The 22,347-nt window shown below is 43.0% G+C and overlaps 1 protein-coding gene across 1 annotated transcript in view; it reads right to left on the bottom strand.

Annotated features, from left to right (window-relative positions):
* Ntm (neurotrimin) overlaps nucleotides 1–22,347 on the bottom strand; it is a 982,570-nt gene that overhangs the window by 4,746 nt on the left and 955,477 nt on the right. Inside the window, 5 exon segments of the mRNA XM_028883058.2 lie at nucleotides 1,418–1,450; nucleotides 6,819–6,854; nucleotides 9,900–10,051; nucleotides 13,099–13,219; nucleotides 15,045–15,179. Coding sequence (XP_028738891.1) covers nucleotides 1,418–1,450; nucleotides 6,819–6,854; nucleotides 9,900–10,051; nucleotides 13,099–13,219; nucleotides 15,045–15,179 — 477 coding nt within the window.

The following is a 22,347-nucleotide window of genomic DNA, read 5'->3' as shown; positions in this document are numbered from 1 at the left end:
TGCATACCACCATATCTGGCTTGCTATGACTTCCTAATGGCAGGGTATATGTCTCCCTGACCATGGCAGGTATTTTAGTGTTTACTGACTAGAGGGGAGAACCCTAACTGATGCTGACATGTCTCTATTTGCCTTGTACTTCTGTTTTCCTTTCTCTTAAAATTATACTTGTTAAAAAAATCAAACCACATAAGAAACAAACAAAAAATTCTTTCCCTACTGTGTCTTGGGCTTTATCTCAATGTCTCTTACAGAAATCCTTCCTCCTCTTTTTAAACTCTATCCAACAAAATTACCGGAAGTCCCAGGACTGAGCAACTCTACCCAAAGGCAAAGCCTTATGGACCAGGAATTTAAGAGGGCTGGGGATCTATTATAATGTCTAAGGATTGGGCTGAAGATTGCTATTTCTTTTGGAATTTGTGGAAACTTTTACTTTTGAGAGTTCAAGAGCCTTCTCTGGTCCTTGGCTTCAGTTTTCAAATGTACTTTGCTTCCCACCGGCTCAGCTTGTGTATCTTCACAGAAGGGTGAGGTTGATGGCTAACCCATCTGAGTACTGCTGGAGGCTGGCCTGCCCAACCCTGAGAAAACACTGAGCAAAATACCAGAGGGAAGAATGCCATTGGGGTGAAGATCTTTGGTCCAGGAAAGCACAGGTCACAGCCTGCTAAGGGCAAGGCCCTTTTGCAGTAGATGCTAGGGAAGTGACAGCTCATCCCATGTGTCTGGGGACACGGTCACTCAGATGAGGCATCTGTTCTTCACCCAGCCACGCCTCCATTCCACATTGGATGCCTTTATTGCCACTGTCTCATTAGAGAGCAGCGGAGGCCTAAAGAGACTAATTACCAGGACAGTTAGGGTCTCGCAGAGCTGTGATGAGTGTCAATTATCCATCGGAAACATCTGGCTGCCATGAAAGCCTCAAATAAGACACATTTTATTCCTGTCCCAGTGAGTCACCCAAGAACCTCCCCTTTCCTCCCAAGTCTCCCTCCCTCTCCCCACCTTCCTTCTAGCTCCGAGTTAGAAAAGGAGAGAAAGGGGTAAGCAAAGGCAGCATGCGAGGCTATGGCCTGAGAAGATTGTTGCATTAGAGCGAGCTTCATGGAGAAAAACAGGCAAGCCCAGTGCCAGGGTCCAGGAACCCAGCTCTTGAATATAGGTAGGTGCTCATTAGTGCCACCACAAGGACCAGTTAAACTCGTGCAAGTGGATCAACTCACGCAAGATGTGACATCATTGGGAATGGAGTTAATCTAGGTTGATGGCAAATCACTCAGGAGTCGGGGAGAGGTCCCTCTAGAATGCTTAAGGGTGAGCTTAAAGAAGAAAGCATCTAGGATGAGATGAAGAAAACTACATGCCCCATTCCCACTAAGGCATCAGCTGCCTGAGAAGTAAATATACAAACCTTTCCAAGGGGTCAGGGCTGTAGTTTTCACTTCTAAAAAAAAAATTAAAAATAAGCCACTGTTAAGGCAGAAAGCATCTTCAGGTGCTTATGTTGCCCTCAGATGGTCTTGGAAACAATCCAGAGTTGTTACTGGGCCAAGAGAGTCCCCAGGCCCCTTATAGTTGCCTCTAGATATGCTGACCACTGTCCATCACCCACAGCCCTTCAGGTATTATTTTGTTTTCCACTAGAAGGGAACTGGTGGCAAGGAAGAGCACGGATGACAATTATGGTGGCTCACAGACCGAAGCAGGGCTTGAATATGACACACTTGATATTAGGAGACACCTACTCCTTTGGGATCTGAGCTGCCGAGTCAGAACCTCATCATAGAAATGTCCATTCTCCCATCAGATAATCCCCTGATTTACTGATTTCTGTGGTCTTAAGTATAACGTTGGTAGATACAATGGGATTTATACTACAGCAATTGAGTGTGAGTACCTGTGCTAGTTATAAAATGTGAAAGTCTGACCCACTTTTAGTTATATCTTGTCTCTTAGAAACACTGATGAGTCAGCTCTTAGATGCCAGAAGAATCTTGGCCTTTACTATCTGACTTCAAGATGGCCTGGTGGGATTCCCCCTCTCTGGGGTCACCAGAGACAGTGGCATCTGTACCTGTGCTGCAACAGGACTTTCTGGAAGCCCCTGTAAATATGTAAAAATGTAGGCTTCTCTGTTGACTAGACTGTGAAAAAGCCCCATTTTCTTGACACTATGCTCTCAGAAGAATATCCAGGGCTTTCTCAAGTTTTCTGTGAATGGCCAAGACCTTTGATGGTTTGATTTGTGATAATCATTCACCTTTTACTTCCCTCTCTAGCCAAGGGCCTGTGAAATTGCACATCTGGATACAGGGAGCATATGAAACACCATCAAAGCTTTGGTCACTGAAGTGCTACCTTAGGAGCTGTTCTTTGTGCAGAGGTCCTCACATTTGGAGAGACATCAGACTTCAATACAGTACATCCTAACTGCAACCTTGGTGTTGGTAGGAAGATGAATGCATATTGTGATTCTGGCTCTTGAGCTATTCTTTAGTGGCTTGGGCCTCCTGATTTAAGGTATGTTACCACCTTAAGAAGCCTTTCTGAAGATATAAAGATGTGAGAAGTGATCTAGTGTTTAGTCATCGAAGGAATGTCCCAGGTAATGTTAAGATGAGGGAAGGAAGGTAGATGTGTTGGCCCCATGTGTCTTGTGCACAGCATGGACAGTCCTTTGGAGCACTTGCTAGGCCCTTGGAAAGGTCCAGAAGCTGAGGATAGACTGGATTGTGCCAAGATGGAAGGAAAGCCTGTGGAGATGATGGAGATTAAAGAAACCGTACAGACTTTGCCCCCAGACAACAAGCAGTGAAAACAAGGTGGCCTATAGGCTGTTACCTCCAGAGTGTTGCAGTTACTGGCTCAAATAGGGCTACAGGAGGACATAAGTAGTTTCTCTGTAGACCTGTCACTATGAGGAAGAGGTATAAACTGAAAGCACACATTCCTGGTTTTGAAACCACACAGAAAATCCAGAAAAAACATACACATAATTGTTCCCATTCAGCTTCCCCAGCCTTGGATTCCTGGTGCAACCATTTGAAAGGAACTCAATTCTTTAACATCCACAAGGTAAAGGGCAATTTGACACTTGTCCCGACCTTATCTAGAACTCATTCTTTTGGGTCTTTTCTAGGTCAGCCAACTCTTGCTTAGTGCAGGAGGGAGAAATTGCAGCCCTGTTGTTCCTTCTGTGGACTGTGGGATACTTTTGTTCTAGCATCAAGGAGAGGTACAGGAGTTGTAACAGCATACTATCTGTCTTGGTGACATTCTGTCATTGTGTGAACTTTGTGAGAGCCTCTGAAGCCAGTGATAGCCCTAAGTTCTAGGCTTTGAGTGGCATCTTAGCTACCAAGGAAATAAAGTTGGGTGTGATTACACATGTCTTGAATCCCAACACTTGAGAGGCAGAGATAGGCTGATTTCTGTGAGTTTGGGGCCAGCCTGATCTATATAATGAGTTCCAGGATAGCCAGAAAAAGAAAGAAAGAAAGAAAGAAAGAAAGAAAGAAAGAAAGAAAGAAAGAAAGAAAGAAGGAAAGGAAGGAAGGAAGAGGAGGGAGGGGAGAAGTGGGGGATGGAGAGATGGCTCAGTAGTTGAGAGCCCTGGCTGTTCTTGCAGAGGACACAGATTCAATTCCCACTACTATGTGGCAGTTTATAACCATGTATATAACTCCAGTTCCAGGGGATCCAACACCTTATATCACAAGGCATGCATGTGGTACATAGACATGCAAGCAGGGAAGACTACACACACACACACATACACACACACACACACACACACACACACACAAACACACAAACACACACACATTTAAAATTTAAAAATTATAAAAATAAATCATTCTTAACAATCCAAATATTTTTCTTCAATAGAACCTGGATTAAAATATAGTTGATTCTTTCGCTAATGATATATTAACACAAAGCCAGAGAGAACCATGGTGGTGTGGTAAACATTAAGAAAAAGGAAAGCTGGGTAGAAGAGATAAGAAAGAACAACAGAAGGGAAGTAGGGAGGGAGAGAGGGAGGGAGGGAGAGAGGGAGAAAATATATAAAAAGGAGAAGAGTACCCTAAGTCAGGTAATATTGCATATTTCTGTGCATTCTAGAAATGATCATTATGTCAGCAAAGCAAATACTCATAGCTGAATCTAAGTGCTCAGGCAAGTTCAGGGCTGGCCTCTAAATCTCACAGGGAGAAATTTGCTTCTGGGTGAATATGGTTGTTCAATTCACTCTTCTAGAAAAAAAACATTTTTTTTTTCATATACATGCCATAGATATGCTGACTACATGATTCCTTGGTAGGTTGGCCTAGCTAACTATGTTGATTCTCTACAAGAAGAACTGATCATCTCCTTCTGAAATCCAGGAGGAGATATCTGCTTTTGTTGTTCATTCTTTAATACTGGGAGGCTCACAGGTATTAGTAAGCCAACATTTCTGAGCCCACTGATATCATCAGATCTGAGCAGATTGAAGACAGAGGGCCAATAGATGAGAACAGAACAGCTGGGGTGCCGCTGAGCTTGCAGCATGGGCCTGCATTCTTACCCCCACAGAAGCTCTGTGAGGGATGATGGCACAGCCCAGAATTCTTATTTATCACTTTGAGAGTCCTGTACCACCAAATATTAATACTGGAAGGTGACATGCAATCTGTTGTGTTTGCAAAAGGGAGGCAGAGAAATAAGTCAAGGGTGGCAAAAATGCTGAGGAGGAACGAAATTCTCTTATCACTTCTCGTCCATTTAGATAGCAGGCAGCAAGGCAGCCTCAAATTTCTCTAAAGGCCAAGGGTTTTGTGTTGTAGAAACCCATACAGTCCTATAAGTCTTTCTGTACATAAGAAGAGCATCCTGTGGAGGTATTCCTAGAGAAAACAGCTATCTCGTCTATTCCATTGGAAACAAGCCATGGTAAGGAGAAAATGAATGCAGATAAATGAGTGAAAATGCTCAAGTGCAAGGTCTGCTTCTTCTAAAGTATGCCTAGCTTTACAGTCTAGTCCAGTGATTATGCAAAAGGACCCATGAATCTGTTAGAACATTCCAGACTTCTGTAGTCTAAAATTTCTGCCTTAACTTACACCCAATAAGGAGACTTCTGAGATGAAGGGGTGAGAGGAAATCATAATGGGAGGGAATTTTCTCCCAAGTTTCATTGCACATGCTTTGGGGAGATGCTTCTCCACCAATTGAATGTAACCTGAAGTAAGAATTGCTTTGTTAGGGACTACTCTCTGAATATGAAATGCTCCCATTTCCTCCGACAATGTAGTTCTAGTGGTCATAATTAGCTTAATAACTGCTGAAAGCACCATGGTACATCTGTCCTTCCCACCTCTGACGTTAGTGCTTTTCTAATGCTCTTTATTTTAGATCTGGAATGTGCCTCATTTGGGAGTTCAAAGGCAGAAGCTGCGTCACAAGTTGAGTTTGAATACATCCACGAACTTGTCCTTTTTCTTCCCTGTTCTTTGTTTCACTTTTCTGTTCTGACTCATCAGCATGGCACCGTGCATCACAAGGGTAGATAATGTAGCCCTGCCTCTTTTCATGCTAAAAGCATTTTTCTTCACTTGTCACATAGCTCCCCTGTAATTCATTTCTTTCCATCTTTCCCTCCACCTCCCAGATTTAAGGTTGTCTTCTGTGAGTGTCCACACAGTCAGAATGTAAATGGATGAACAGGATGGGTGCAGGGTAGGATGAGGGAGTCAGAAAACTGTGTTGCAGGGAGTTCTGAGCTAGCAGAATGGCCAAAACAATCATCAAAGGCTAGAACTGTGGCTCAGTGGTAAAGCATTGCCTAGTATGTGAGAGGCCATGAGTTGTCTATCCTGCATAATAAAAAACACAGGGAAGCAAACAAAACTACTCTTCTCTAGAAGAGGACAGTGGCACGTGGTGATAACTTTGTAATATATCACTCACACAACATGAGTGGACCCAGAGGAAATGAGATGAGACAACAAGCATCCATAGAGTGGCAAGAGTGATACAAATCATAAATGGGTAAGAGATGAGAGTGGAAGTCCAGGTTAAGGGACTGGTGAGAAGAAACTGAAAAGGAATGGATATATGGAGGAAGTCCCTGTCTTTTAGCCTGTATCTGGAGACTCAACATGCAATGATGTGCTTCAGAGTCTTTTACATGTTGGACACTGGAACAACTTTGAAGGGCAGATTACTCTTCATAGAAGACAGAATGAAGTCCAAATGAGGTTATATGACTCATCTAAAAACTGTGGCCTCCTAAAGGTCAGCTGTGAGCTGCAGTTCTCTGGCGCCTCAACCTGGATCCTTGGAAAACCTGTGGACCAGGTGATGGTGACAGGTTTCTTGGACTGTTTGAATTGCCATGAGAATTGTCTGAGTCTGCTGCCAAGGGACATCAACAGGACTCTTCATGTACAAGCTCGGGTACCATTGTACCAGGCTGTGCTGCGGTCAGCGGTTGTATCGTGTTCTCATTGGTTCAAATTCAGTTTCTCAAATCTTTGTCCTTATGCTGGTCTCTGGGTTTGGCATTTTAATGATGCTTTATTTGCCTTACTAATCTCAGCTCTCCTAGACAGTGTATGCAGGGGATGAGCAGAGGAAAAGACTTCCGTGGCATTTTACCAGCTCCCAGGAGCCTCCTTTAACAGCAATTCACTGCCACATTCTAGGCAACGTTACTGCTAGGAATATCAGGACATCAACACCAGGGATAGGGTGAAGGAGAGGGAGGGCATGAGGACTTTAGGATCAAGGAGAAGGGAAGGAAAGCAGAAGGCAAGGGGAATACTGACCTTGCAATAAAGTTGAGCTTGTAGGCTCATTTAGTTCTAAATCGGGTGGGGGACATACAGGAGAGAAAAATGAAAACAAACACATATATTATATACAGTCGCTATATATTTTTCATATATAGTTTGTATACTGCCTTTCACAAGCATTTCTAGAGGAAAGGGTAAATAAAGGAAGACACAAACCAAAAGCCATAGGACAAGGAGCAGCAAGACGAACATTGAAATGCTTTCTGTCCCTTAACAGGGGTGGGATGGTAGGAAGCAAGGCAGAGGGCCACTCCATGAATTTTCTAGTGCAGATGGATTCAGTCTTTGCTTCTGCTGTGCTCGGAAACTAACTGACTATAAACAAAGGACCAAAGCTCCTTTCCGAGTGAAAGTTTTCCTACTACATCTTCATCCCATTGTCTTACAGATAGAGACTAAATCTAGCAATTTCTCACCTCATGGTACCATGATCTGGATTTCTTTGGGGCCACTTTGAACTGCTGTGGTTCAGGAATACAGAAGCATCAGTCCCGGAATTCTATGACCAGCTCTACGGTCCCAGAGTCTAGATGCTCAGAGCCTTATTGGTTGTTAATGGCAAGGTCTTCCCTGTTCCTATAAGACTTACATTTCCCAAGATACAAACTTAACAGGAGTTTCTTAAACCAGAATCTCTCACTTTTCAGTGTGACATGGAAAGGATACCCTGTTATGATTTACATGGAAGTTGAAGGCAAAATGACAATCATTTAGCTGGCTTTCTGCAATGACACTGGAGAAAAATTTAATCACGGATGCTCTGTATTCACAAAAGTAAGTGCTACTGTCCAATCTGCCTACTCTGCTTGGTGGCTCTTGCTGAAAATGACACAGAACATTCCCTAGTAAATTTGTATTTGTCAATGAACTTCACTAATAATGACTACCAATTATGAATTTGGAAGAGAACATAATGTCTGAACTAGACCTGGCTAGAGATGGGGTTGAAAATGCTCATCTTAAACATAATTGGGATTTCATCAGCTCCATGGAAGAATGGTGCCCATGCAGATCTTCTGTGGCAGGCTCCTCAGGAATAGTCTTGCAAATGAAACTAACAGATGAGATTGATTTCTAATTCTCTAAATTTGAAAGGGATTGCATGTTTGCCTCTCCCTCCTAGAAATTTTGTATGTTCCAGCTCTGAGACCTCCTCCATTAGGGAGCATCTCCACCTGTACTCCATTTATCTGTAGTTTACTCAGGCCTCTTCCACTTATTTGCAAAGGAGCTATTAGTTCATAATGGACATTTAGCAAACCCTAGAATTTAGGACGATGGCAATGACAAAAATATCCCAAAGGAGTCAGAGGGGCTATGCTCTCTTCTCGGTTGTGGGAAGGGAGGGGAAACAAGGCTGTAATTGCCATACATGGGTCTGCTGAGAAAAACCAATGGCAAAGCCCTTTCTCTCTCCATCTTAGAGCAGAGAGGAGTTTCAAGGAGAGGGAAGACTATTTGAAAGAATGGGCGTGGCTGTGGCCAAAGAACAGGATGCGGGAAGGTGCTGAGGGAAACGCTGTGGATAAGCATTAGATTTTCAAGGCAAAGGAGAATGGGCCTGCCCCTTCCTAATCCTACGCTTTGTGCATACAGATACCTCTTATAAACCCCAAAGGCCTGATAGATAAAAGGGACACTTACGACTATCTCTGTACATGAGAGAATTCTTATGATTATTCCCATGCACAGAAGGGACTTCTAATGCTGTCCATGCACAAGAGAGGCACATGGCTATCCCTGTACATGAGAGAATGCTTAAGACTATGTTTGGTGAGGGCCTAAGCATCTCAGTCACTCTAGTCACAGCTTGCCCCTTCTCAGCTGTGTGTTCTGGGATCAAATACAGCCTTCCCTTTTCCAACCTCCTCAGCTAAGGCTGGGCTGCATTTTATATGCTGAGTAGGAGGTTGGAAAGGTGTAACTGGGAAACAGAAATGGTACCTCAGAGTGTGTGTTGTTAGCACCAAGGATATGTGGCAGGGGTAGAATGGAGAGTGGAGCCGTTGAAGATGTGAGATTGCCTTGGAGTTCTCTAACAAGAGTGCATATTCAAATCTTTCTTTTCCCTTCGTACCGCATTCAGGTGTATCTTTAATACAGGGAATGGGAGAAACTGATTGGGAAATTTGACAGTCATTGAACGTGGTGAGGTATGGAGAAATGTGCTCAAAAGACAACCAGGAATGAATCCTATGGCCCATAGAAGGTATCTGTACACATTAAGGCTTTAAAGCCATTGGCAGACATCTGAAGTCCTTCCTGATGGTAGATAGTCATGTATGCTCACTCCTGGGTAGACATTGCTCACAGGGTGTAGACATACAGTGCTTTCCACAAAGCTTGCTGACTGCTTCTGCCACAAATACAGTGGCTAGGTATGAAATGAGGGCAGAAAAAAATTGCTTTATAAACTTAGTCCCTCAATAAAGAGTTAAGGAACTGGTGCATGCACAATGACATGAGATCTTCAAGATGATGCCAAGGATGGGCAAATGTCTTTACCAGCCATTGACACAAATAGAGAACTTGGAAAAATCCCATTTTCTGTCTTCTTTATCTGCCCATCTCTGAAATGAATATTATTAAGGATTCCAAGGACTGTGATTTGGCTCTTATGAATGTCATTCATATTTTCTTATGTGCCAATGGCTGGAAAAGTTTCAGAAAAAGGAACATATTATTTAGCCCAGTGGGCAAAGGACTGAAGCTGTAAAAGCTCCTCTCTGAGATCTTAACTATTTTGTCCAATTATAATCTCTGAGTCAGTTCTGGAGACATCACTGAGGGGAAAAATGTCATTTTTGGCATCTAAAAGCTACCTTTTTCTCTGGTTTCAGGACTTTCATCATTTTAGGTAAATGAACACTCCATTTTTTTTTTCTGTCATTCCCACTTCTGATACCTATGTTCTTACATGTATGAGTTTCTCTCTCTCTCTCTTTCTCCTTTTCTATTCTTTCACTTGCTGTACCTTGCTTACTTCCAGTCCTTTTCTTTTCCTCCTTCCTCACTTCACACTGCCTTGTTACCCATCTCAGGGCAGAGTCTCACCAAATAGCATGATGCTGGCATTGGTATGGCCCAACTTGTTGGAGGCCACACACGTGTAGTTCCCGTAGTCGTGTTCAGAGACGTTGAAAAAGATAAGCTTTGAGAGGAAAGGTCTGTTTTCCACTTTGACTCCCTTCTTTCCTTCAACCAGTCTGGGCAAAAAAGCAAGAGAAAAGGGAAGGGGGATCGGGGAGGGAAAAAACACACTGTCAATTTCTCTCATAGGATGGACATAGAGTCTAGAATTAATGATATCCTCACCCCCCTACCATGATACCATCATGATAATTATTCATTCTTCTTCTTTTTTTTTTTTTTTTTTTTTTTTTTTTTTGGTTTTTCGAGACAGGGTTTCTCTGTGTAGCTTTGCACCTCTCCTGGAGCTGGAGCTCACTTGGTAGCCCAGGCTGGCCTCGAACTCACAGAGATCCGCCTGCCTCTGCCTCCCGAGTGCTGGGATTAAAGGCGTGCGCCACCAACGCCCGGCTATTCATTCTTCTTAACAGAACTATATGTTTCCACAGGATTTGGGAAGAGCAATCAGGACAGAATATCTTGGGATCAGTCTTCCCTGGCCATGTTATCTTCTGGAGAAGTCAGCTGATGGGCTGGCAGGACTCCTTTTGCTTTGTAGTACAGATATTTCCCTGTGTGTGTCTTCCTTTCTCAAAGACTAAGGACAGTAAACTGGTGTAGGCCACTGTCCTCACTGAAATGCCCTTTGGCTCTGTGGGGTGGCATGAAGCCCTCTGCTCTGAGAACAGAGGCCACTGTTCTATCTCCAACATTATATAGAAGTGAATCTTGTAAGGGATGTTGTCCAAGGCTCTGCAACCCACCATGAGGATGCTTCTGTGAGCTAGTATGGGTGTGGATCCCACTCCTGCTCTGGCAGTATTCTCCATAAGGGGAGATGTCTTCACATCAGAACCGAGCTGTGAATTGGAGTTTGGCTCCATGGTGGGAAGAGGCTAAACACAGTGCAGGGTGGCCAGCAGAGTTCTGCATCACTTTACACTCCCGAGATGACACACATCCCCCTCCTCAGGCATTCAAAGATCCCCCACTTGCTACCGCTACAGGTCTTAGGTTTCTTAATGAAGCTGGAGACCTTTCAGTGGCTACTGTCCCTGTTAGTTGGGCAGGGTTTTCTAAGAGTAGAATTCCATCTCCTCTCCCTTTGACTGACAGCAGACACAGGACAAGGAAGTGAATGCAGCAGTAGGGTGAAGCCCGCAAAGATGTCTGAACACCTGCTTGTTCCCACCTAAGACTCTTCTCTTTATTGCTGAATTCCGCTCATGTCAGTGAAAGTGAAATGGGCTTCAGTTGTCATTTACTGGGACAGATGTCATATGCCCTCTGAGAGCTGAGGCCACGGCTGCTTTGTAGCCTCAGTGGCACAAAGGAGAAAAGCTGTGGCAAGGACCACGGGCGAGAAATGTTCTTGGCATGCTGGTTGCTGGGAGGACAGAGAAACCTACTCAATGGGAGAACACCAGAAATGAATACATGGGCAAATGAGTGGAGTGAACATAGGAAAATCAATGGGAAGGAGCAAAGAGGCAGCTATAAAAGGGTCTTAAAGGGGCCACCAAGCTGCCCGAACCAGCAGCAAGCACTGGGGCACTGTCTTCCTTTCTCTTGTGAGTAGATGATGACATAGATGGCGGCCCCGGCCTGGACTGGTGATGCCCCAAAAGACAGCTCTCCCTTCCTTTGCCTCAGTGTACATTTTTGTCCCCTTTTCTTCATACATGTTGAGACCTCATTGTGCTGTTATATTTTGTTTCTATACTTTTTCTACCAAGAATTTTGAATAATGGAGTGCAGTGGATTATTTTCACTGAGACTTAAACGTTGTTCAGAAACAGAGGTTATGTGTGTATGAGTGTGTGTGTGTGTATGTGTGTATGTATGTGTATGTGTGTGTGGTGTGTGACATGTGTGATGTGTGTGATGTGTGGGTTGTCTAGATCCTGGAACTCTCAGCCTCAGTTTCTCTTTATTACAGTAAGAAGGGTGGTGTGAAAGAAGGATTTCTGATTTCTTGAATGAAGGAAGCAGCCAGCTCTATTTCTTACTTCAGTGAGTTTGTGCACCTCTTCCTCTGTCAGTTCTTCCATTGATAAAATGGTGGCTGCCTACACCGCACCTTACTAGAGGCTGTCAGGATGTGTCCCTCACTGGATGTGGATTTTTATGATGATGTGACTGGGTTCTAAATAAAATTTAGTTTGTTGGCGGAGGAACTAGGAGACGTTTAAGGCCTTGGTTACTGCATGAGGGAAGAAAACAGTGTAGTGAACACAACCTCTGCATCACGACAATGCTTTGCTACGATGTCTCCCCTGGCCTTCTCCGACTCTGTGGTTTTCCATACTCGGCCTCCTCCAATCTTTGCTCATCTCTCCACAGATCTCACAGGACTTTGTCACACCTCCAGCACTGCCTCCTCGCCTCTACTTTTATGAAAATATTTTGAACACAGACAGGGCTTACACATTTAGTTGCTGTTCATTCACCTTCAAATAGCTCTTTGATAGTGGTAATTGTCATATTGCCTGGCTGTGCTGAGCCGCTGACCCCTGCGCTGACATGCAATTTGATAACTCCTCGAAATGATCATCTTCACTGACTCACAACAAATGTCCCTGTGACGGCTGTGACAATGGGAAGGAAAGGGAACAGTCCTAACTCTTTTCTCCTACAGAGAAAGGACAACTTGCACACAAAGGGAGGGTACAAGAGGGTCGTGGACTCATACACAGTGGTACTGATAACCTCAGGGAGGGATGTGGAGACCTATGATGGGAAGACAACTTGAGAGTCCCTCCCAGAGGCAGATAGAATTTCTTAGGTCTGAGAAAATGTTAAAAATAGCTTCCTGCAGAACGTGTTGTTTTCATAGCTTCTTAAAAAAAAAAATCGTGGGGCTCACACTGTTGTTGATGGCTTTTATTTTCTGATTTTTGCCTGGCTAAATTATATCACCTTTCAGGCCCACTGGCTGGCAAGTGATAACACTGAAGATGACATTGAAAGCCTGGCTGAACTTTCCTTAATTTAGAAAAAGCTTGTTTGCACATCGCACCTCCATCGGATGTCAGGAGAGGATTTCCAAAGATTAGATTGAGATGATCTGCTATCAGGAGTCTGGAAGGGAGGTTAATAAGGAGGGGAGGACCGAGCACCGTACCTCTTGTCATCCTTGAACCACTGGAATTCTGCTGAAGGGACTGCTGAGGCTTCACACTGCAGCGTCCCCTTCTGCCCCACGGGGACACCTGTACCCTTAGCTTCTGAGATGTATGGTGGGTCTGCAGGAAGAAGATGGGCCATGCCATTTAAGGGTATTTTTGAAAATGAAAAACAAAAACAAAAACAAAATGCCTCATTCATGAATTTTACCTCATATTCGCTGCCCTACTCTGCTTATCTGTATCACCAAACTGCTGTATGGACTGTTCCCAAGAATAAAAGTGGTCTCAATGCCATTCTAAAGGAAGACATTGTCTTTCAGCATGCATTGCCTCTCTTCTCTGTGCTGAGGTAGAGTGGTGAGCTCTTGAGGCACAGTGCCTGTTTAAGCCTTTTAACTTTCATAGGCTGACACCCACCCATCAGCCTTATACTCCACGGGATGGCAGTCAGCACCTTTAATCATCCTCATAGAATTTCTGCACACCAGGTCTTGCAAAAGTGTAGGACTTCAAGCTATTCAATTCCCATCTAAAACTCACTTATAACTAATAATATTCATGGAGAATTGCCTGAAGGATGTACAGACCAGTCCTTCCCGTGGGCATTCTGAAATGGATCCCATGCTAAACTAGACCTCTTTGCTTGGTCTGCGTTCATTTGAAGTTTTCACTCAGCTACCTGTGGCATTCCAGCAGTCTGCACTGATGGGTGTTATACAACAACCACTCCAAAATCACTGTTCTGTTGGATGCCAGGGCATTGTACAGGACGTGTTGACTGTATCTGACAGTGGAGAGGATTCTCTCTGGGCTCACCACACCAGGAAAAGAAATGTTTTTCCTCAGAAAAGCACCTGCTTTTGTCTTCTGGATGATGTACATCTTAGAGCCTGTGACGTTTCCTTTGCATTAATTGTAAAGGCAGATTCTAGACATTAACTCAGCAGCCTGCTGCTTTATGTTTCACATTTCAAAGGTTGAGTTCCTCCCTTTTACTAATTTCCATGCTACATTTTTTCCTTTGCTTCCCCATTTGTTTTACAACTTACATTCATTGTCAACAATTGCAAATCGTCTTAAGTTCCCTTAAAAATAGAGTTTCAATAATAGGAAAACATGGTAGCATTGTTTAACCTTTACTACTTAAAGTGTTTCATTTTATCTAGATTCAAACTGGAGCACAAATCAAAACAGTAAACACTGAGTATTAATCTACACACAGTATCCTTCCCCTCCCCCATCCTGCCCATGTTGAAGGGCTGAGGCTTCTGTGCTGCTGGTCTAGGGCTTGGGTTATATTCTGTGACAAGCAAAAACCTTCCACAAGTCATAGGGAGTCAATGTCAGGGAGAATTCAGAAGGCTCACAAAGGTTGAATGAAGTTTTCACAGCACCGGCCTTCAAATGTTTTGAATTTTGCATCTATTAGTTAAAAATAAAATTTTGAGATATACCCTCTAAAACTTGCATCAGTATATACTTTGCATCTTCATTACAAATACATAAGATACAAAGAGATACAAAAATATTACACACACAGGGGTGGTATTTGTTCTAGCTCAGGTTTCTCCGTCCCACTGGAAGTATCTGACTAGGAAGGTTGTCACTGTGTCACATGAATAAAGTACAGGAAAACTTTTTTGAAATACATTTATACGAAGCAGGTATTCAGTGCCGTTTATTGATTTGTGAGCTATGTATGGAAGTTTGGTGTTCTATAAAGTTACTGTCAGCTGCTTTCAAAAAGAAGGGTGACACTGAATCTGTGGGAAAAAAAGAAAAAGAAAATAAAACATGACTTTGGCTTCTTAGCTCTTGGAAGCAGAGAACAGAAAGTGACCCTGGATCTTCTCTGTCACTCTGAAGGCTGGTTTATAGCTGCAGTCCTGATAAGAGGCCAGCCTCACACACTCACGGGGAGGGGGCTGGCAAGGCCACTCACAGTTCACGGTGACCTTCACTCTCCGTACCACTGGTGCCGCCACATCATTGGAAGCACTGCACTCGTAGTCCCCTGACTGCTCCCGAGTGATGCCCTGAATTTCCAGGTACTCATCTTCACTCACAAAGCCGACAGCTGCAGGAAAAAGAGTGCAGTATAGTAAACTGGGGGAAAAGACCGAAGACACTCATTGGAAAACACAGTAGAGGGCTTGGGGATTTAGCTCAGGGGTAGAGTGTGGGCCCTGGGTTCAGTCCTCAGAGAGAGAGAGAGAGAGAGAGAGAGAGAGAGAGAGAGAGAGAGAGAGAGAGAGAGAGAGAGAGAGAGACAGAGAGAGAGAGACAGAGAGAGAGAGAACAAAATAGGAGCTGGTTACATCTGGAGATGTCCCTGTGTCAGCTCAAATCCTTAGGAACTCTAGAGATTCTCTCTTCCCTATTTCTGACCCCCACCCCCAATTCACACCCTCTTTTCCTTGGCTCCCCAGTGTTTTAACTGTGGTGTTTCTCCACTGAACTCATGTATGGAGAGAATTAACTGGTTCTTCATAAGTGATCAATAATAATTTTGACATTTACACTGCTGGGATCTCACCACATGGTTCAGCTCTGGAATTGGAGTAGGCATCTTAACTCTTTCTGACCTCCAGGCACCATTTAAAGTGAGTCTTGGATGCTGAACTGCATAATACAATCCTGAACATGAGTCAATTGAAGGTACTCCAGAATGGTTACAGACACACACACACACACACACTCCCTTATACATGATTGTCATCCTAGCAGTAGGGAGGTGGAGACAAGTTCAGGTGTGCAAGGTCTAGGCAACTTGGTGAGCCTGAGGCCCGCCTTGGGTATTGGAGACCATGTCTGAAAGAGTAGGAGCATGGAGTAGGGAAGGCTTTGTCTTTACATGACTGAATGCTCATGACTATACATCGTGTGTGGAATGTGGTATGGATACGGTCTTATTATTAGTAGTGATTTTTCACTAGAGGTATGAAATCAGATTTCTGAATGTTTAAAAATAGCAACAGTAGCAGCAATAATAGAAAAATAAACACATCCCATTATGTTGTAAGAAAAAGCCATTACTGTCCACTGTGCTGCAAATTTTAGCCATGCTTGGGGGTGGGCTTTGAGATTTCTTTTGCTCAAGCTTCCCTCAGTGTGACTATCAGTCAACATCCTGTTGCCTGCAAGATGTAGCACTCTCAGCTCCAGCACCACATCTGCCTGCACACCACCATGCTCCCTGTCATGATGATAATGGATAGAACCTCTGAAACTGTAAGCAAGCCACCCTGATTATATGTTTGCTTTATAAGCATTGCCATGGTCATGGTGTCTCTTCACAGCAATAAAAACCCTAAGACACTAAGTTTTTGCAACCATCCAGCAACATCATACCAACTCAGAGCACTCATCTACACATATTTAGGCTTGCACAATCTGTACTTCATGGGTACCAACATTTTCTTCATTCTATTCATTTTCAAGGGGAAAAGAAGGGCCAACATCTCTTATAAAACAAACAAACAAACAAAAAACAAACAAACTAACAAAAACAAAACAAAACAAAAAACAAAAAAAAAAACACCATGGAGAACATCTAATTCACAAGAATAAGCAAGGGTATACTGATTAAGTAGAAAACAGGGCTCACAGCCCAGCACAGAAAACCATCAAGTAGAACCCCCAAAGATTCACAGTTTCTAGAAGAAACTTCTGAGTCAGTATTATGGTTTCAGATTAACACACTCTGTAGGACCTTGGTTTGAGGAAAGCTAGAGGAAATGAGAAGGGATTCTAGTAAAAAAGTTGTGATTCCTCTTACATGGCTGTTGTTTATTTACTACCAATTGCAGGCCAACATTTGTCAGATCTTTTCGCGAGAGAGTGCTATAATTACTGTGCAAAGCATCTCAGAGACCAGTGTCACACTTAATATTCCCATTAATTTTAAATGGTAGTCCTTGGTACATATGTGTGGCAATTGGTGTCATATTTTAATTAGGCTTGCCCTACACCATCTGAAATTAATAATAGCTCGAATTACCAGTGTAATTTATAAATTAACAGTGCCTCAGCATTAGGAAATAAATTAGCTTTGGACAGCTGTTTCTGGACTGAGCTCCAGTGCCATTGCAATGATTGGTGGGACCTTAGATCTCTTAGGGCCAGGTAGTCCACCACCAAGACAGAGAAACAAGAAGGGGTGTGTTCTTCTGGGCACTTGCTTTCTCCAACTGAAGTCTGTGTGGTTGTATTTATTTATTTATTTATTTATTTATTTATTTATTTATTTGATCCAAATCTATGATCCAGATGTTTGTTGTGATCACACTGAGATTTGCAGAAGCACAATTGTGATTAACTTACTCTGTGGACATCCAAAAGGAAGAACATTTGAAAGGAGTGCAGTCATGAGCTGACGTGCAAGCTAGTAAATGGTCATTGACACTGAAAACTCATCATGTAGTCTGTAAGAATGTGGGGCTATGAATGACCATGAAAATTCATCTATTCTTGCCAGGTGGTGTATAAGGAAGGAAGCAGATGGCTTAGGATTTGGGGGAGGCATATGCTCTTTACTGATCCAAATATTTAGTATGTGAAAGTCATACAGAACCCAATGAGACTTTATTTTGTCATCATAAGTCCTCAGACAAAGTGAGAAACCATAAAGAACCCACATAATTTCATTGATTCCCAGAATATACATTTTTCTGACTAGGCAAGGCCTGTGAAAAGTTGCTCATCTCTGTTAAAGAGCTTTATAAATTTTACTTCCTCATTGTTTTCAGCTTTCTCTTAGTAGGACGTTTTCTTTACTAGGGTCTAAGTGGAAAAAAATGGGAGAAAGGTGGAAATATCACACACAGTAAGCTAAACTCTACAGCACCAGAACTGATGTACCCACTGGTGCCGCTCAGACAAATGAACAGAGCACACTAAACCAAAAGACAAAGTTTTAGCATGTAAAAACAAAAATCAAGATTTCTTGTAGCAGCATTTGCACTCTGGCAGTGAACTGATCAGTGATTTATTGCTAGCGTGAAGAACTTAGAAAGAATCCAGGAGGGGGAAAAACAAAAACAGTTTAACTGAGCACATTTTCTAAATTGCTCTAGCCATCTTAAGACGGAAAGTGGCAAGCCGCTTGATAAAAGCCAGTAGAAAGAGTCTCTTCGTGATCAATAACTACTCATCTATAAGTTGGCTTTCTCTTCTAAAGAAAATGCATCCTTGGGTGAAAATGACACTCTTCATCCTAAAATATCTCCCTCTTCATGGCACAACTCTTCAGAAACCACAAGTGGATCCCTATTTTCTTTTACATTGTACATATGCCTGTGCCTTACTATAAAAGCTGCTTCCCCCCCCCCCCCCCCCCCCGCCCCAGGAGCCTATTACACACCAGAGATTATCTTGATTTGGTGTGCAGAAGAAAGTGACAGACCGCCTTTGTAAAGAACAGAAGTTTTGATTCACATGAAACTAATTCTCTACCATCTAGATTCATGATCTGGTGAGTCTGCTGACTTCTCTGCACTACCAGTTCTTCTTCAGAACAATCCAGAGTACTACCATGCACCTGCAGCACTGCTGTGAGAGGCAGTTGCCGTGGGGAGAGTGAGAGGCCTGGGATCAGCTCCCCATAGGTACCGGGTGCTCTCATCATTGCCATCATCCGTTGTGGAGACCCACGGAGGTTTCCTAGTGAGAACTCACTCAGGGTCAGAGAATCTGGGCTTGTTTTACCCAGCAGGGCTGCATAAGGAGATGATTTGGCCACGGACATGTTTACCAGGTGTCTGGAAGGGTCTACACTTAGCTGTACGTTATTGCTTTGATCTTGCAAGGAGGAAGTTTTCTGCCTCTCCCCCTTGGTGCATTGTAAAAAGCCCTTTTGAATAAAGCTCTGGGCTGTTGGGTATTGATCTAGCCCCCCCCCCAAGCTATCCTGTGTCTCTGTCTTTCCCCTCGCTGTCATCTAATGTTTTTTCATTCCTTTCTCCTCCACCCAAGAACCCTTTGTGTGGTGGGAGCAGGTCAGAGCTGGACTCCCACAATCCATCCCCTAATGCTATCATGATTCTTAAAATTTTATTTTGTTTTATTTTAATTGTCTGTAGATGAGGTGATCATGTGCATACACAAATGCTGGTATGCATAAAGTCCAGAAGAATGTGTCAGATCCATTGGAACTGGACTTCCAGGTGCACCAACAAATGCAGTGCTGGGAACTGAAACTGGGTCCTTTGCAAGAGAAGTACATGCTCTTAACTGCTGAGCCATCTCTCCAGGCCTCCATAGCACTATAGCACTTTTATTAAAGGTGTGTGTGTGTGTGTTGTGTGTGTGTGTGTGTGTGTGAGAGAGAGAGAGAGAGAGAGAGAGAGAGAGAGAGAGAGAGAGAGAGAGAGATCTGAGTGGAGGAATGTGTACGTGTGTTGTGTCCAAGTATGTAGAGGTCAGAAGTTGATGGCAGATGTCTTCCTCAGTCATCCTCCCCCATATGTATTATAGCTAGGTCACTTGAGAAAACCAGAGTTTGCATATCCCAGATGCCCAGGTAGCCATGTAGTTTCAGGGATACCTTTTCTCTGCCTACCACAGCTATCAAGATTTTATGTGGGTGTCAGAGATACAAACTCATGTTCATCTGATAAGAACTTTACCCACGGAGCCATCCTGTGGGCCTCTCCTGCTGTGACTATAATCAAGCTCTGCTGCTTTTTGTCTTAGACACATGTGATGATCCCATCTTCCTAGACTGCTCTTGTCACCTATTAACCTAGGTCAATCACATCACACCTCTATTTCAAATTCTAATTTGCCATGAAATTTCTATAATTTGAGATGAACTATCCCTCACTCCCCAAAACGGTATGCTTAAGACCGAATTATCAGTCAAACATTACTGTACTTGGGGTCTCCTTCTTTTGCTCCCTTCTTTCCTTCCTTTTTTTTTTTTTTTTTTTTTTTTTGTTGTTGTTTGGAGGGAGGTTTTCCCTTTGTATTGTAGACTGGCCTCAAACTGTGGCAACCCTCCTAACTTAGTCCCTCCAGTGCTGGGATCACACACATGAGCCAGCAGTCCTTGCCTGGAAATGAAGAATTTAGAAAGTAATTAAGCTGAGGCACAGTGCTAGATGGTGGCAGTATTAAGGCATATGGGGAGAAGATGGTACAGTGACAGGTATGACGCTTCCCTGAGCTAGGCCATGTCAAGGATTGCCAAAAGACAATAAAGCAAGGGGAACAGAGAATAGCCCTTCCTGCAGTTGTTAGAGAGAGCCTAGACTAAGCAAGGGCTTGATTCATGTATCAAGTCACCCATAACTGTGAGATAATTAAATGGGATTGTTTGTTATACCTAAATTTTTGTGTCTTGTGCAGCATCCCAGGGACATTAGCATATGCCCTTTATTTTCACTTGTTGATGTCTCTGAATGTTCTCCATCCCTGCTGCAAGTTGAATTCAAAATCTTTGAAATAATAAAATAATGAATCTAAAGGGTTTAAAGGACATTGGTGGTTCCATTAGCTCATCATTTATGTGCTAAGACGAAGACATCCTGCAGGACAATTCTCTAGAGGGACTGGTGAAGGCATAGCTATGTGGCCTTCACCAATATGTAGGGAACCAGTGTCTCCTGAGTGGAGGACTTTTCATAGTTTTACCTGGGAATTATTTTGTACTGTCACTGAACATGTATCTCTAATGCTGTTTTCCAACAACCATGGGACACTCTATGGCTTCTTTTTTTTTCAATGCAGTTGAACTTCTTAAACAATAGGGACCAGGTCATAGTTATCTCTGGCTCTCAATGCATCTCGAAAACTAGTTCACTTGATTTGAAATTTGTCAATCACTTATTGATACAATGATTGATTGGGTTGAGCATTTACAGTTATTCAATGATCCAATGATTCAACAGGTTAGAATTCAATCAAAACAATCCCAGGACTACGCATGGTTCCCCGGCCCTCAGGTAGCTCTATCTCTAAGGCTGGGTGACTTCTGACATTTGTCTTTCATATGATATTTTTATTTTCTGACTTAAAAAAATTGTAATTCTGATTAGTGGTTTAGGAAAAGATTTTCTTTAAATAGGTGACTTTAGAAGGCTTCTGAAGCATTTAGTATAATTTATATCTAGTCTTGCAGCCAATTATTTCCTCAGAGGAGTGTGTTTAATTTGAAACTGTAGCTCAATGAGTAGGAATGAATTATCTCACAGGTAATGTTTTCCAGCCAACTTTTCAGGAGTACATCTACCTTATTAAGCAATGTGACAACCAAAGCACCAAAATGAAGAATACTGAATCAAGCTAGATGCATGATCTTCCCCTCCCAAAGCCCCATGGGAGCTTCTCACTAGTCCGATTACTGAGCTCAAAGGCCTGCTGCAAGGCAGAGCCAACCCAAGCTCCTGAGTTCACAGATTGGGCAGTAAAACTCTTTTAACTGAAAATAATAACAACCATGTTATAATTTTTATCATATCCAAGAATAAATTCATCAGGAGGACAGCTGTAGCTATTGCAGGAGATACAGCTGTCTCTTTGCTTAATATTTTTACGGTATCTATAGCAGCTGAGATCAAATCAATGGACCACAGAAACTGGAAAAATATAGAACCCAGAATTCCAGCATCAGAAGTTCAGAGGAATTATTTTAAAAATTTAATGCCAACACAGGATTTAGCAGTGCCAGGCAAGGACTAGAGAAGCATTTGAACTACTGATACTTCCCACGCCTCAGTCTACATCAGGGTGTTTTTGCAAGGCTCAGACCAGGTTTTAGGACATCTGCTTTAAAATCAAGTGAACTGGAATCCACACTTTTGATAGTAAGTGAGCCTGCACAGGTGGTGTTTAGACTGGAGGAAGCCCTGGGGGAGAAAGCCCATGGAAACACCACAGTAGAGGGAAGGTTCTGAGTATCAACTGGAAGGAGCTAGAAGGAGCATTTTAAGGTGGGAATGAAGGAAGTGATCAAAACCAGAAACAAAAGTTAAGTAGGAAGATAATGAGTGCCACTGTGCCTCCAGGGTCAGGGTCTGCCTGAGCACCCAGTGTAGCCCTGGAATCCAAGAGCACAGATCATTGCAATGTAGAACACAGAAGCGGGGCATGTCTGTGGCCTTGATGCTCAGCTGGACAAGATTAGGGGGTCAAACTGGCTATGACACAATTCATATTGAAATAGGTGCAGTAGACTGAGACTACGAACATTAAACATGTTTGCACAACATGGTATTGGTGATGAATGATTTATAGTATACATAACA

The sequence above is a fragment of the Peromyscus leucopus genome, chromosome 7, assembly GCF_004664715.2.
Source record: "Peromyscus leucopus breed LL Stock chromosome 7, UCI_PerLeu_2.1, whole genome shotgun sequence".
NCBI classification, from domain to species: domain Eukaryota; kingdom Metazoa; phylum Chordata; class Mammalia; order Rodentia; family Cricetidae; genus Peromyscus; species Peromyscus leucopus.
Note: the sequence above shows the minus strand (reverse complement) of the source record. Positions and strands in the feature narration are given on the sequence as shown.